General features: G+C 40.9%; 1 protein-coding gene across 16 annotated transcripts; it reads left to right on the top strand.

Annotated features, from left to right (window-relative positions):
- The first annotated feature begins 5,406 nt into the window (after positions 1-5,406).
- On the top strand, positions 5,407-12,502 carry LOC114316466 (transcription factor MYB3R-4). Of its 16 annotated transcripts, none has more exons than XM_082902430.1 (12): positions 5,407-5,579; positions 5,690-5,746; positions 6,039-6,173; positions 6,432-6,486; positions 6,616-6,673; positions 7,121-7,173; positions 7,333-7,436; positions 8,240-8,368; positions 9,180-10,416; positions 10,816-10,902; positions 11,913-11,980; positions 12,116-12,502. In XM_082902430.1, the coding sequence occupies exons 1-9, from the start codon at positions 5,422-5,424 to the stop codon at positions 10,399-10,401; spliced, it is 1,971 nt and encodes a 656-aa protein (XP_082758556.1). In that variant the 5' UTR covers positions 5,407-5,421; the 3' UTR covers positions 10,402-10,416; positions 10,816-10,902; positions 11,913-11,980; positions 12,116-12,502. The 16 variants fall into 16 exon arrangements, with proteins under 16 accessions (XP_082758556.1, XP_082758558.1, XP_082758557.1 ...); XM_082902432.1 differs by having other exon boundaries at positions 11,885-11,980; XM_082902431.1 differs by having other exon boundaries at positions 10,803-10,902; positions 11,885-11,980.
- Positions 12,503-12,744: the final 242 nt, after the last annotated feature.

Below are 12,744 nucleotides of genomic sequence, written 5' to 3'. Positions count from 1 at the left end.
ACGGAGGAATTACCAAACGTACTCTGGGCCTACCACATTATCACTCGAACCCCCACTGGGGAGATCCCCTTTCGCTTAACATACGGCGCTGAGGCGGTCATCCCAGTGGAAATCAGTCTGCCTACCCCAAGGGTTCTGCACCCAAACCCAGAACTAATTGAAGAACTGCGTCGGGCAAACTTAGACTTAATTGAAGAGCTCCGAGAGACCACTGCTGTCAGGTGGGCCTCATATCAACAGAAAATAAGAACACACTACAACCGCAAAGTCCGACTAAGGGAGTTCGTCGTGGGCGACATTGTTTTGCACGAAGCAACTTTTGCCACCAAAAATCCGGCTGAGGGCAAGCTGGCAGCCAAGTGGGAGGGACCTTACGTTGTTAAGGCCAGACCTCGGCCGGGCACTTACCGACTTCAGGACATGGACGGTCGAGATCTCCCCTATCCATGGAACACCGAGCACTTCAAACATTATTTTCAATAAAGCCCTATTTTTGTATTGATCAATTGCTGTATGTTCTTTTTGACAATCAACACACTTGGGTGTTTTTGTCATTTTCTCACATGGTGTAAATTTGTGATCAATGGGCTACGCTTTAAATGACAACGATCTTATATCTCACCTATCTGTGTGGTATTTCAATAACACCCTGCTTGCAGCTTCAGCCAGACTGAGTTACTTAAAGCCTCAGCCAGACTGAGCACGAAGGACTCAGCTAGACTGAATTACTTAAAGCCTCAGCCAGACTGAGCACGAAGGGCTCAGCTAGACTGAGTTAATTATGGCTCAAGCCAAACTGAGCACGAATGAAGAGTTTGGCCCAGGCCATTCTTGCAACTTCATGTTTGTAGCATAGTTGCCATACTTAGTTAAAGTCCAGGTCCATGCTTTTACGTCTCTTAACATTCTTTACATATTTAACTTTCATTTTTAATTCCATTTCTCAACACTCTTACAACATGATTTTCTTGTTAACACACTTTAAGACCTTTACGTTTCAACGTTTTTCTTGTTAACATTCTTTGCGTCATGGTTTTCTCACAAGTTAGACTGGCTCCCTACTTCTCAACTTTTACTACGATTTATACACAAGCCTTATTTAAATGTCCATTCTCATTCTTTTCAGATCTCAAGAAACAAAGACAACAGTACGAAAAAGCACAACTCATTATTTTATTTGCACACTTACACATAAGTTCACTACAGAAATTACACGGAAAAAAAAAAACAACAACAACAACAACAAAAATTTTATTTACAAACAACAATACGCAAAGTGCAAAAATTTTACATCAATCATTCATCCTCGCTTGAGGCCAGGTTTTCTTCGTCAACCCCTTCATCTAGGGGGGTTTGGGCCACATCGTCTTCATCTATTCTTACATTGCTAAAGTCCAAGTCTGGGAACAACTCTTTTGCTTTACGTTTAAACATCTTCCAGCCGTTGTCCCAAAACTCAGCCATCTCATGCTTGTAGAAGTCCGACCGCTGGAAGCTCTGGATCACTTCCTCTTTACTCCTACTTTCCAGCGGTCGCTCCCGACGAGCCAGCCACCCTATCTCCCTTTCTTGCCAAGCTGCTGACGATAGCGGCATTAATAGCCATCTGGAAGTCAGCGGACCCCTTGAACTGCTCTACTGCTGCAACACATAGGTCGGGGTACGCTGCCCTCTCAGATGCCAACTTGCTCCTCTCATATTCCAAGGCTTTCTCCAACCCTACCTTCTCAGCCACTGACTTGGCCCTCTCGTCCGCCAGCGCCCTCTCTAACTCAACGATCTTCTGATCTGCTTCTTCCTTTTCTTTGATCGACTGAGCGCGTAGATCTTCATTGCAGACCATGGCCTCATCCCACTTTTCATTGGCAACGGTGCAGGCTTTCTGGGCCTCTTCCAGCTTCCTCTGCTCGCTAACCAACTGGAACTCGAGTGACACTACCTTGTGGCGTTCCGTCTCCAGCTCTAACTTGGTCGCGAGTAGCTCAGCATTAGCACGGTCTGCTGAATAGTCCTGTACCATCGCCAACACCTCCATCTTCTTGGCGTTCTGGGCATACTCCAGCTCTCTAACACACGCACTCCACGCGGCTTTCCTCCAGCCCCCAGTCTTCCTCCTTAAACTTTCAAGCTAGGCCTTCACCTTATCCATCTTTGCCTTTTGCGAACGCCGCTTTCTTCAGTAAGGCTCCTGCTAAGGTTGTCACCTCCATCTGGGCTGAGCAGAGCCCCCTTAGCAGTTCGGCCTCTGTAAAACTCGCCATCGAGTGCACTGTCGCGTCCTCCACCACGCCCAAGAGCCGATCGGCAGCAGTCCTAGCTTCGCCTCTTTCTCCCTCCAGTCGCCCGGACACTGTTGGAGCGTGGTAAATGGCGGTCTTCAACCTGGCCCTCTCTCCTTCTCCTTGGGGCACAGGACCCCCCTTGGGCTATTACTCTACCCCCTGCCCAAGGCCAATCATCCCACCTTCCACTTATGTTTCGGGGCCCAGGGCACTCTCCACTCCCTTCGCTGTTCCTTCTAACTCCACTTCGAGGGTCCCCTCTGTCATCCCCTCCTTCATCTTTTTCAACGCTGACCCCTTCTCACCCTTGTCCACCTTTTTCTTTTTCTACTTCCTCTTCAACACAGCCTCCACCTCCTTGTTACCCCTTTCCTTCAACGGATCTACTGGGGGCGATCGTGGCTCAAAACCGCCCAAGTCCTTTTCCCCCAACGGCTTGGGGCGCGGTCGGACTCTTTCCCTCGCGATCGGCTTCGACAGACAGCCTAACTGTGACTCTTTGTATTTATTGGCCTTGGCAAAGATTGTCCTATCCTCCGCCTCTTGCGTCTTCCTCCTCACTTCTAATTCTGCTGGCGCAAGGTCCCCTCCGGTCGGCTGCGATCCCAGCCCCGAGGCAAATAAGGCAGAGGGTTGAACGAGGTCATCCCACTTGACACCTTCTTTCTCCCTCCACGCCTTCACCTTCTTCACTCTCTCCTGTGCCACCGCCTCCAACCTTGGCTCCACCGACTTGGTTGGCACTCTCCATACTGTGCACACTCTGACTCCCCCGTTGGCGGACACATAGAACCACCACGGCCTCCACCCCTTCACTGACGATGGCAACCCCGCTACCAGACCCTTCCCTGCCGCCGCTTGTAGGGTGGCCCAAGTTTCTTGCTGGCCCGAAGCCTTGTAGTATGCAAAAAACTCATCCACCATCATTGTAACTCCGTCGTTCACTCGCGGCCACGCACTTGCACAGGCCAATAATATCTTTCACGTGTTGGGCATCAATTGACCTGGAGCCACCTCCAACCAACTTAGCACATCCACTCCTATCCGGGGGAGTGGCAACCTCAAACCCCCCTTTAACGCCTCTTCGTAGAGGGCAAACTCCCTCAGTCGAGCATCAGATGGCCTCTTCTTTGATGTTGGCAATTCTAACTCTATTTTCGCGAGGATCTGATACTTCTCGCGCATGCCCTCCAACTCCTCCACGATAAAGGTCGATTTGTCGGCCTTCGTGTGCCAGTGATCTGGCTCTACCTGACTAATCGGCTTTGTAGACACTATTAGCGTAGACGAGCGGGGTCGCCCCGCCGGCTCTCCCTCACTCCCTTCTCGCTTCTCCGTCCTGTATTGCTCCTCTACGTCCACCGCGTCGTCGTCCCCCAACGCATCTAGTCTCATGGTGGGCACTTCCTCTCGAGCCATCTCTCTGGTATGCCTGCGTGTAGCTTCGAACGCTGGTACAAGGTAGTTCACAAAATGTTGCAGAGGTGTATCACTAGAAACAAACGAGTTTACTTCTGGGACGTGCTGGTTTTTTGCACAAAGGTAGGTAAAACGAATAAAACCAAACGCCCAAGGCTTGCTTGTATTCCAAGGGTCAAGGTCAAATTTTGCCAATTTGAAAATTTTCAAAACCGCCTTTTTAAACACCCTATATTGACCTATCATTTCGTTTCTTGCCCAACGCCTAACCTCCCCCATTACGGGATTCCGCCACGTGTACAACCACGATTCACTACCCCTTTCCCCTTCCCTGTCTATTCCACTTCACTTCACCACGTGCCCTGCCGTCCCTCGAGCCCCGCGCATCGCCATTCACCCTTCACGGTCGACTTTCTTCACGGTCGGTCCCTCCCATCGGCCACCCTTCGCGGTCGGCCCTCTTCACAGTTGGTCCCTCCACTTGGTCACCCTTCGCGGTCGGCCCTCTTCACAGTCGGTCCCTCCACTCGGTCACCCCTCACCGTCGGCCCACCTCACAGTCGATCTTCGCCCCGTCGGTTTCTCACAACCCTCGTTTTCTTCATTATTCCCTTCGTTGGACTAAAGCTGCACTTGGGAATGAGGGACTACTGACATGGGTAAGCCCATAAAGGATACAGCCCACTACTTAGGGCCCAATACATAATTCAAATACTAAAGCCCAACGTTGCTGGAGCTCAACATGGCATTAAGAACCAATGACATCTAAACACGTGACAAGAGAAGGACAAACCACATAAGAAGACAAAGATCCTGCAAAGTTATTGCACTGGACATCAGCCATTAATGGAGTTCCTTGCAGCATTTATTGCGATAACCCCTCCCCGTCGGGACAGAACGGCTTCACTATGAACAAGGTAAGCTAGAGTATAGACTTTCGGCCAAGGTGACAGGTCGGAAGGGACAACGAAATGATTAGCAGAGGATATAAGCAGGCATCGAAGATAAGAAAAATGTTAAGCTTCTCTATCACTAATCTATCTCTCTTTCTGACTTGCTCGTCGGAGGGTTTGCTGGAGGACTCTCCGTTCCCCGTTGAATTCTTGTGCAGGTCTCTCTGCGGGCTTGGTACCTCGGGCATCGGTTTGGAAAGCGTGAATCAATCCAACCCGTTCTATCTGGAACACGCTGTATCATCAGTTTTCAAATCTCTCAAACCAAACTAGTTTTATAAGGCTATAAATGGACTGAATTTTATTGAAGGACATATCCATCAATACATAGGTTTATTTTGAGTTGTTAAAAATTTATTTTTTGATTTTTTTAATTTTTTTTAAAAAATATAAAAAAATAATATAATTCAAAAAAAATTAAAAATTAAAAAATTAACTTTTAACGCCAAAATAGGCGAGAAGACATTTTAAACGTTATCCCAACTATTCACGTCAAAAATAAAAGAAAAATGCTTGGGAACACTAAAAGGGGATCACTAAAGGGAGAACTAATGATGTGGCAGTGGGCCCTGCCCACTTTCTATGCCTTGTTTTTATTTTTTTATTATTTTTTTTGTCATTTTCAATGTATTAGTGCTATTAGTGATGTATTTTTTAGTGGTCTAAATCATTGTTGAAAATAAAAACAAACGGCGCCACGTAATTCCAGCCGTTAAATCACCGCCTTGGCTTCTAACGTAAGCTTTTCCTTTCAAGAGGCGTTTAAAATGCCTCACAAATTAAACTCTCAGTTTCCACTTGTTTGGACTCTTTCTCTCTCTCGCTCGCTCTTTCTTCTCTTACTTGGCTTCAACTCTCACTTTCCCGCTACTTCGTGTCGATCTCTCTCTCGATGGCATCTCCATCAAACCCTAACCAAAGCTCGGTTAGTTTCATTCATGTCTCTCTCTCTCTATCTCTCTCTCTCTCTCTCTATATCTCTAGTATCTCTCTCACTTGCTCTGTTTGTCTTTTTCAATTTTCTGACGGTTACAGCTTCAGAGCTCTTTTTCCTAATCAGAATCTTCAAAAAGCCCCACAATTGACTTCCAGGTCCCTTCTCTTTCTCGCATTAAATCCTCCGTTTTAGAAGAATTCAGATTGAGACTTTGTTGCTAGAATTCGACCTCTCTTCGCTGTTTGTTTTCTGTCAAAATTGTGCGAAAATAAGCCAAATTGTAGCCCTGATTCGTTGATTCTTCAATAATTGAAAACTATATAAAGCCTGAATTTCATGATGTTGTTAATTTATTAGTTTACCTTCAAAAAGTTTAATTATATGTAGCTTTGGGCTAAGTTGGTTTATTGTATTGATTATCTTTGTGATTGTATTGAATCGGCGCAGAGTGATCATGATAGAGGTTAAGAAGGAGGAAGAGTATGTTATGGATTTAACGAAAGAGGTCGGATTGTCTACATTTTCTCCGGTTTCTGATAGCAGTGGTGATACCTTTACTCAAAGATCACCATCTTCTCAGGCGTAGGTTTTCATTTCTTAATTTTGTACGGTTATATAATTATTATAACATGCAGAGCTTATTTGTTCATTAAAAATGGTTTTTTTTTTTTTTTTTTTTTTTGTAATCCCCAAAGAATTTGTTGATTACCTGGCTTCAAAGAAAGGTTGATGAACCAGATAATGGATAGATTTCTGTTTCTTAATCTTTTTTTTTTATGAGTTTATTTTTCTTTGCTGTTGATGAAAATTTCCCAGTGCTGATTGGACGCTGTTTTTTAGTCTTAGGAAGACAACAATTAGACGATCATCACAAGCAGGCTGGACAGAGGAAGAGGTCAGTAGCCAGAGGTTCTTCTTGAGTTGTACATTACTGTTATTTACATCCATTGAGCTTGCTACCTGTATGGTTTTCAATTTCCCCTGATACTAGCTTGAATTTGAAGAAATTTTCTCTTGATTACAGGATAATCTTTTAAGTGAATATGTCAAAAAGTACAATGGGAGAAATTGGAAGAAAATAGGTGAGCGTGGCCTCATTTTTCAGTGTTTTGCTTATAGCTCTCTGAGTGGGCCTTTGGTTCGCTAACTAGGGCCAACCCTTGAACTTTTTAGTAGGTGCAACTTTTAACGGGTTGAAATGGCAGGCCCGTTGTTAATTTGCTTGTAACGTCTCTTAATTAGTTTCATTGGGTCATGACCATAAATATTCCTATATGGTGGAACAACTTGCATAGTTAACAATGGGTAATTTTAGTATTTGGCTGCTGAGAAGAGGCTGTCTCTCTCTCTCTCTAACCATAGTTCCTTCCAAATTATTTTTGAGTGCAAGAATGATCCCGGTGAACGAATTTATTGTAGGACCGTATGTTTCTTTAGTAATTAAAAATTGGAAAAGTTGTGAAAACATCAAGATGATGTTTTGCTTTCTCAACTCTGCTGATATAGTTAAATGTTGTTTTCTTTTACAGCTGAATGCCTTTCTGGACGGACAGATGTTCAGTGCTTGCATCGTTGGCAGAAGGTTCTTAATCCTGAACTTGTCAAAGGACCATGGACAAAAGATGTATAAATCAATCTTCTTGCATGATTTTGTTGCTGAGAATAGTAAAAAACAATGCATGTACTTTTTTATGAAACCATTGATGCATGATTGTACTCTGTTTCTCGTTTGAACCTTCAGGAAGATGATTGCATAATTGAATTAGTGGAGAAATATGGGTGTAAGAAATGGTCTGTTATTGCGAAGTTCTTACCAGGTCGAATAGGAAAGCAGTGCCGAGAAAGGTAGGTGGCGCTGTGGTGGTGTTTAAATCACCTTTTGATTAGTATTCTAAGGTTTATGCCTTGAACTGCCATTGAGGTTGTTTGACAATGAAATCCTGAATAATTCTTAGTAATTACTGTATATAGCAGTCCATTCCATGTGCAGTAGTTGCCTTGCCTATTGGGCCTTAATTACATTGCCATTGTCCATAGACTGTTGTCTTTCAGTGCTTTTTTATACAGATTTAATATTTAGCATCAATTTGTATACATAAGTGGACATCAATCAACTTTATTTTGCTTTGCACGTCTTGTGCTATATACACCTTTTTGTTTTTTGTTTGGATGGCACTTTCTTTCGACTCAGGGGGGTATTATTCTCATTAGGGATTGAAAAATTACCTACTGTTGCTTAGAAATTTTCCATCCTTACCAAAGTTTTTGAACTTTGACATGGATTGATTAATCCACTTTTTCTGCATCGTCATGCCATATGCTAGTCATTTTTTGCTACAATGTTTTATTTTTTCAACTTTTAATTACAAAAGCTAAACAATTCAAAGAAGCTGGCTCTGCTGAAAGGGCATTCCTATTGTCATATTGAAGTCAATTTTATGTTATGTAAACGTTTTACATCATTGCATTGAAAACGTTGATAATTTAGGTTATTGAATTAAGAATTTCAGTAGTTCAAAGTAGTTAAATGTGTTAACAGTTGAAACTGACTATCTTTTTTTCAATAAGATTTGTGGCATCAACCATGCATGACTTATCCTAAGCTGATACGAATTTCAAAATTATAAAGCTGATCTGTTATTTATCAGGTGGCACAACCATTTAGACCCAGCTGTAAAGAAAGAAGCATGGACCAAAGAGGAGGAAGCTATACTTACTTGTTACCACAAAATATATGGTAACAGGTGGGCAGAGCTTGCAAGGTTTCTACCTGGAAGGTATGTATTGAATATTAATGTCTTTGCAAGAGAGTGCTTACTAATGTCTTTGCAAGGGAGTGTATTGAATATTAATTTCTTTGCAACGTCATGGATTTTTCTCATGTTCCTCAACTGAAAGATAAACCGGATATCCATGAAACACGTGTAAATAAGTATTTATATAAAAATATGTTGGCTAATTGTGGGCACAACTTGGAACAAATATTTCACAAAGAAATTAAGTGGGCATACAAGGTTTATCCTGAGAGTATACTAAATGGGGACATGTAAGGTTCTTATGCAGATGACCATTAGGGGGTAATTTCATGAGGCTGAAGTTTATTATTTACTTTGGTATTTTGCATCTCTAATGTGTATGTTGCTATTTGTATTATGATCTTTGTCTTTTGTGTTGATTACACATGATTCTTCTGACATTAAGCATCTTAATAATGCTGGAATTCTCAAATGAAACTTTTTGTGGCCAGCACACTAATTCTACGGATAGTACGGGTTCATGAACATATTACCTAAAATTTCAATGCCATGCATAGTGCAAAAGAAAATTAAGAAATTAGATTGCTGACATGTCGTGCTGGTCATCCAATAGCGAATGTCTCATTACCACATATGGATGGAATTGATTGTATGATTGTACAAACCACTTGGTCTATTAGGTTCACAATTCAAATTTCAAGTGTCACTGAGTACTGGTTTGAACATTGCCCTACAGGAATCTGAAGATGAGAAAATTCCTAATCTGTGCCCATGTAATTGTTTATTTATTATCATTTGATTTTATCTTTTTGTATCTTTTGGGTATTCTCAGGACTGATAATGCTATTAAAAATCACTGGAATTGCTCAGTGAAGAAGAAGTGGGATTTAAATCTGCCTCCCAGTTTGTACTCCCAATTCCTTGCTGCATCTCCTGATTTCTGCAGCACTGAAACAAAATCAGTATGTGCTGAGGTTACTGTAGACAGACATAATCTCACTGAAGTGTCTGTTGATCTTTCAAGGGGTAAAGAGCATGTTGGTGATGCTTGTTCAACAGAGTTGGTTCTTGGAAATGCTAATTTAGGTGAGAATCGTTTAGAATCAAATCCTTCTATGCTAGGTGCCTGTAGATTTTCAGAAGCAGGGTTAAATAAACTGATAAGTCCACTTAGGAGGATCCAGTTTAATGGGACAGCTATCGCAAGTCGTTTGACTAATGAACCATCTCAAGGCAATGATCATCATGATATTCGTGGCACCTTTCAAGCCTCTTCTTCAGATGATTTAGTTGTTGCATCTTGTTCAACTAAATCCAGTTTTACCCCTCTTGATGTTGTTCTTCCTGTCACTACTGAGAAAACATTTGAATCACCCAAAAGGCAAAGAGGTCGTGATCTGGATGTTGTGAATTTGGAATCTAGGAGCTTGTTAGACAATTCCTTCTTATGTTTGTCGACGTTTGGAGTTAGGGAGCACAATGGTCATGTTAGCAAGAAAAGCAGAGTCGATGAAACACCTCATCTAGATGACAAACACTTTGGTTGCTTGTGTTATAAGCCACCCCAATTGAAGGATTTTGTTATTCCTGATGAAAATGGTGGTCGATGTCCAAGTGTGGAGAACCATGTTAGGCGTGCTAACAGTCAGGTCCATTTTTCTACTCCTCCTGACCTTGCACTAAGTATCTCTTTTAATAGTAGCAGTCCAGAATCCATGTTGAGGAACTCCGCAATGAGTTATAAGAATACTCCTTCAATAATAAGAAAGCGAGCTTCTAGAGAAGCTGGCAGTGGTAACTATTCTGTGCGCAACTGCACTCCTGCAAGGATGATTTCATGTACTAGTGAAGCAGATTTTGTCAATGTGAAGCAGGATGCACATTCTCCATTTCATAGACCTAAAATATCAGTTGCTGATAAATCTCTGGAAAGACGTCTGGAATGTGAATTTGATAAGGAATGGGATTCAGCAGTAGCAAGATGTTGCACCCCAGTTTCTACATCTGCATCATCTGGTCTCAACTTTGGTGCAAATATGATGTTGACTCCTTAAAATCTGTTGAATTGGGTGAGTAATTCGGTCTTCCCCTTGTTATTACTTTTAAAGTCAGAAGAAATTATGAACCCACCTCTTATATCAAAGTTTTTTCCCCTTGTAGTTTTTCGATAAATAGAATTTAAAATGAAAAAAAAAAATGAAAATGAAAATTTGTACACAATACAGGGGGTTTACCCCAGATGCTCGATTGATTCCAAACTGAGCTAACCCCCACTCAACAAGCAAACTCAATCCAAAGAGTTAAACAAAACTCCCAAATGGAGTTCTAGTCTTGCTGTCCACTATTTTTAAACATGGGGTTTTCCTTTTCTTTTGTTTATTGACATAATTCCTTTGTAGTTTGTTGGTTTATGAAAGAGCTTCCTCTTCTTGTGCAATGCTCAATCATGCTTCAGTTTTTCTTTGCAGGACTTTACCTTGTATATCATATATTTGACTTCAGGAAATACTAAAGACATAATAGAGAGCAGTTTTACGGCATTTGGAAATATAGAGGTTTGTTCAACTTCTATAATTTTGGATGTCTCAGTTTTTATTTTGATTCGTGAACTATCAAGTTATTTGATGCAGTAGCATCTGACTTTAAATAATGGAGTTAATGCATGCTCAGTGCTAGTATTATTTTTAGGGCTTGCAATTTTGTTAAATGCTTTCTATACTAACTTAAATCCACCCATACCAGAATATTTACTATGTTTGGATTATGGATTTGGATGGGGATTGGGAAAGGGAAATAGAGAAGAAAAAAAATTGCTTATATTTCATTCAGTGTCATCACTTTTTTCCCTTTCTTTTCATTTTCCAAAGTCCTATCTAAATTCATGATTTAAACACAACGTAAAGGAGAGACCATTTACAGAGCACTCTTGAGATCATATCGAAAGGTCCCCACACTTTAATATGCAATTTGTTTTGAGATCATCGTGTAATTTTAGTTTGCATTTTTCCTAATATAACTACTGAATACATTGGTAATGTGTTTTTTTTAGGAGATAAATTAGTTGAGATCAGTCGTTGCCCTTGTAAAAGTAGTAATTTCAAGAATTTCAACTGTTGGTGACTATTTTTTACCTACATAATTCCTTTAATGGGGATATGTAGCAAACATTAGAAGTTCTTCTTCGAGTTTGCTTCTGAACATAAAAGCAGGTTTTTCAGTCGTTTACCTCAGTCTAAAATTTTAAAGTAGTGTGTTTTCCAAGACAATTACAAGTGGGTTTAGTAATGTGAATTCATCATATTCCTTTTAATAATTTATTTTAACTTTCATAAACACCAGGAATAAACAGATTGCTGCATAAACAGATTGTTGTCCTCTAATGCATAAAGCAAGTAGACATACCTACTATGCACACTATTACATAAACAATGTCAACTTTGGGGCTTCGATCTCTTGATGTTTTGTTTTACACATCTTTTAGTTAAGCATATTTCAACTTGCTTTATATACAAAATTGAACAATAACACCTCTGACAGACAATTTTGTTGCATTGCATTCTGAAAGAACTCTCAAGTACATGGCAGATCATCTATTGCATGCAGATTGAAGTTAAAGATGAAATATATGTTGCTGTAAGTATAGTACCACAGTTTTTCTTTGCCGCAATTGAACTTTTAAGGCCTCAAGGGATAACCATTATTTTATGACCTCCTTGTAAAAATTTGCGTTTAATTTTTTTCATATGTCGACTGTCTCGTTTTCTGCAGCTTACAATCAACACTGTGAAGCATCCCAGCCTATATTCAAGACAGAATCAAATCAGACAAAGTGCAAATGTTGCCGAGACAACGTGGCACGCATACTGTTGGAATTGCCCATTCCAGCAAGTGTATAATGTTGGAACTTGGAACTCGATACATATGTTGGTTATCCTTCTGTACTGTTAGAAGAGATGTCTGAGAATAATTTTTTTTGTTGTGTAAATCTCTTTCATGTTGGCATTTTCTCCCTTTTAAAGTAGTAATGAATACACAAAACCGGAGTTTGATTATATCCACACCTACATAGGCGAAGACTAAATCCTTGTGACTTGTTTTGAATAGGCTTCACTCAAAAATGCTAATGAAGTTTGTGATTAGCCTTTGTTGCAACAATTTTGATCTGTTTCACAGAGGGTTAAAATATGAATCCATATTTAGTTGGTATATCAGTGTTCACTTGATGGATGTGTGGTCAGAAAGAAGTAAGAAACAAAAAATATCATATAGCATCACGAAAAATGCATATAAATTGGACTTGTTTGTTTGGCCAGACTAGAGGGAAGAGTGGGATTGAACTGGGGAACATGTGGAATTCTTGTTGAAAGCTTTTATCTTCTTCTAATCTTACCTAGTGT

The sequence above is a fragment of the Camellia sinensis genome, chromosome 13, assembly GCF_055761805.1.
Source record: "Camellia sinensis isolate YWXY chromosome 13, ASM5576180v1, whole genome shotgun sequence".
Taxonomy (NCBI): domain Eukaryota; kingdom Viridiplantae; phylum Streptophyta; class Magnoliopsida; order Ericales; family Theaceae; genus Camellia; species Camellia sinensis.
The sequence above is the reverse complement of the archived record's forward strand: the minus strand, read 5'-3'. Positions and strand labels throughout refer to the sequence as shown.

Coding starts and splice junctions, on each gene's coding strand:
- LOC114316466 (XM_082902422.1), top strand. CDS start 5,422: ATGCCTCACAAATTAAACTCTCAGTTTCCACTTGTTTGGACTCTTTCT. Junction 5,747..6,038: donor GCCCCACAATTGACTTCCAG/GTCCCTTCTCTT, acceptor GAATCGGCGCAG/AGTGATCATGATAGAGGTTA. Junction 6,174..6,407: donor AGATCACCATCTTCTCAGGC/GTAGGTTTTCAT, acceptor AAAATTTCCCAG/TGCTGATTGGACGCTGTTTT.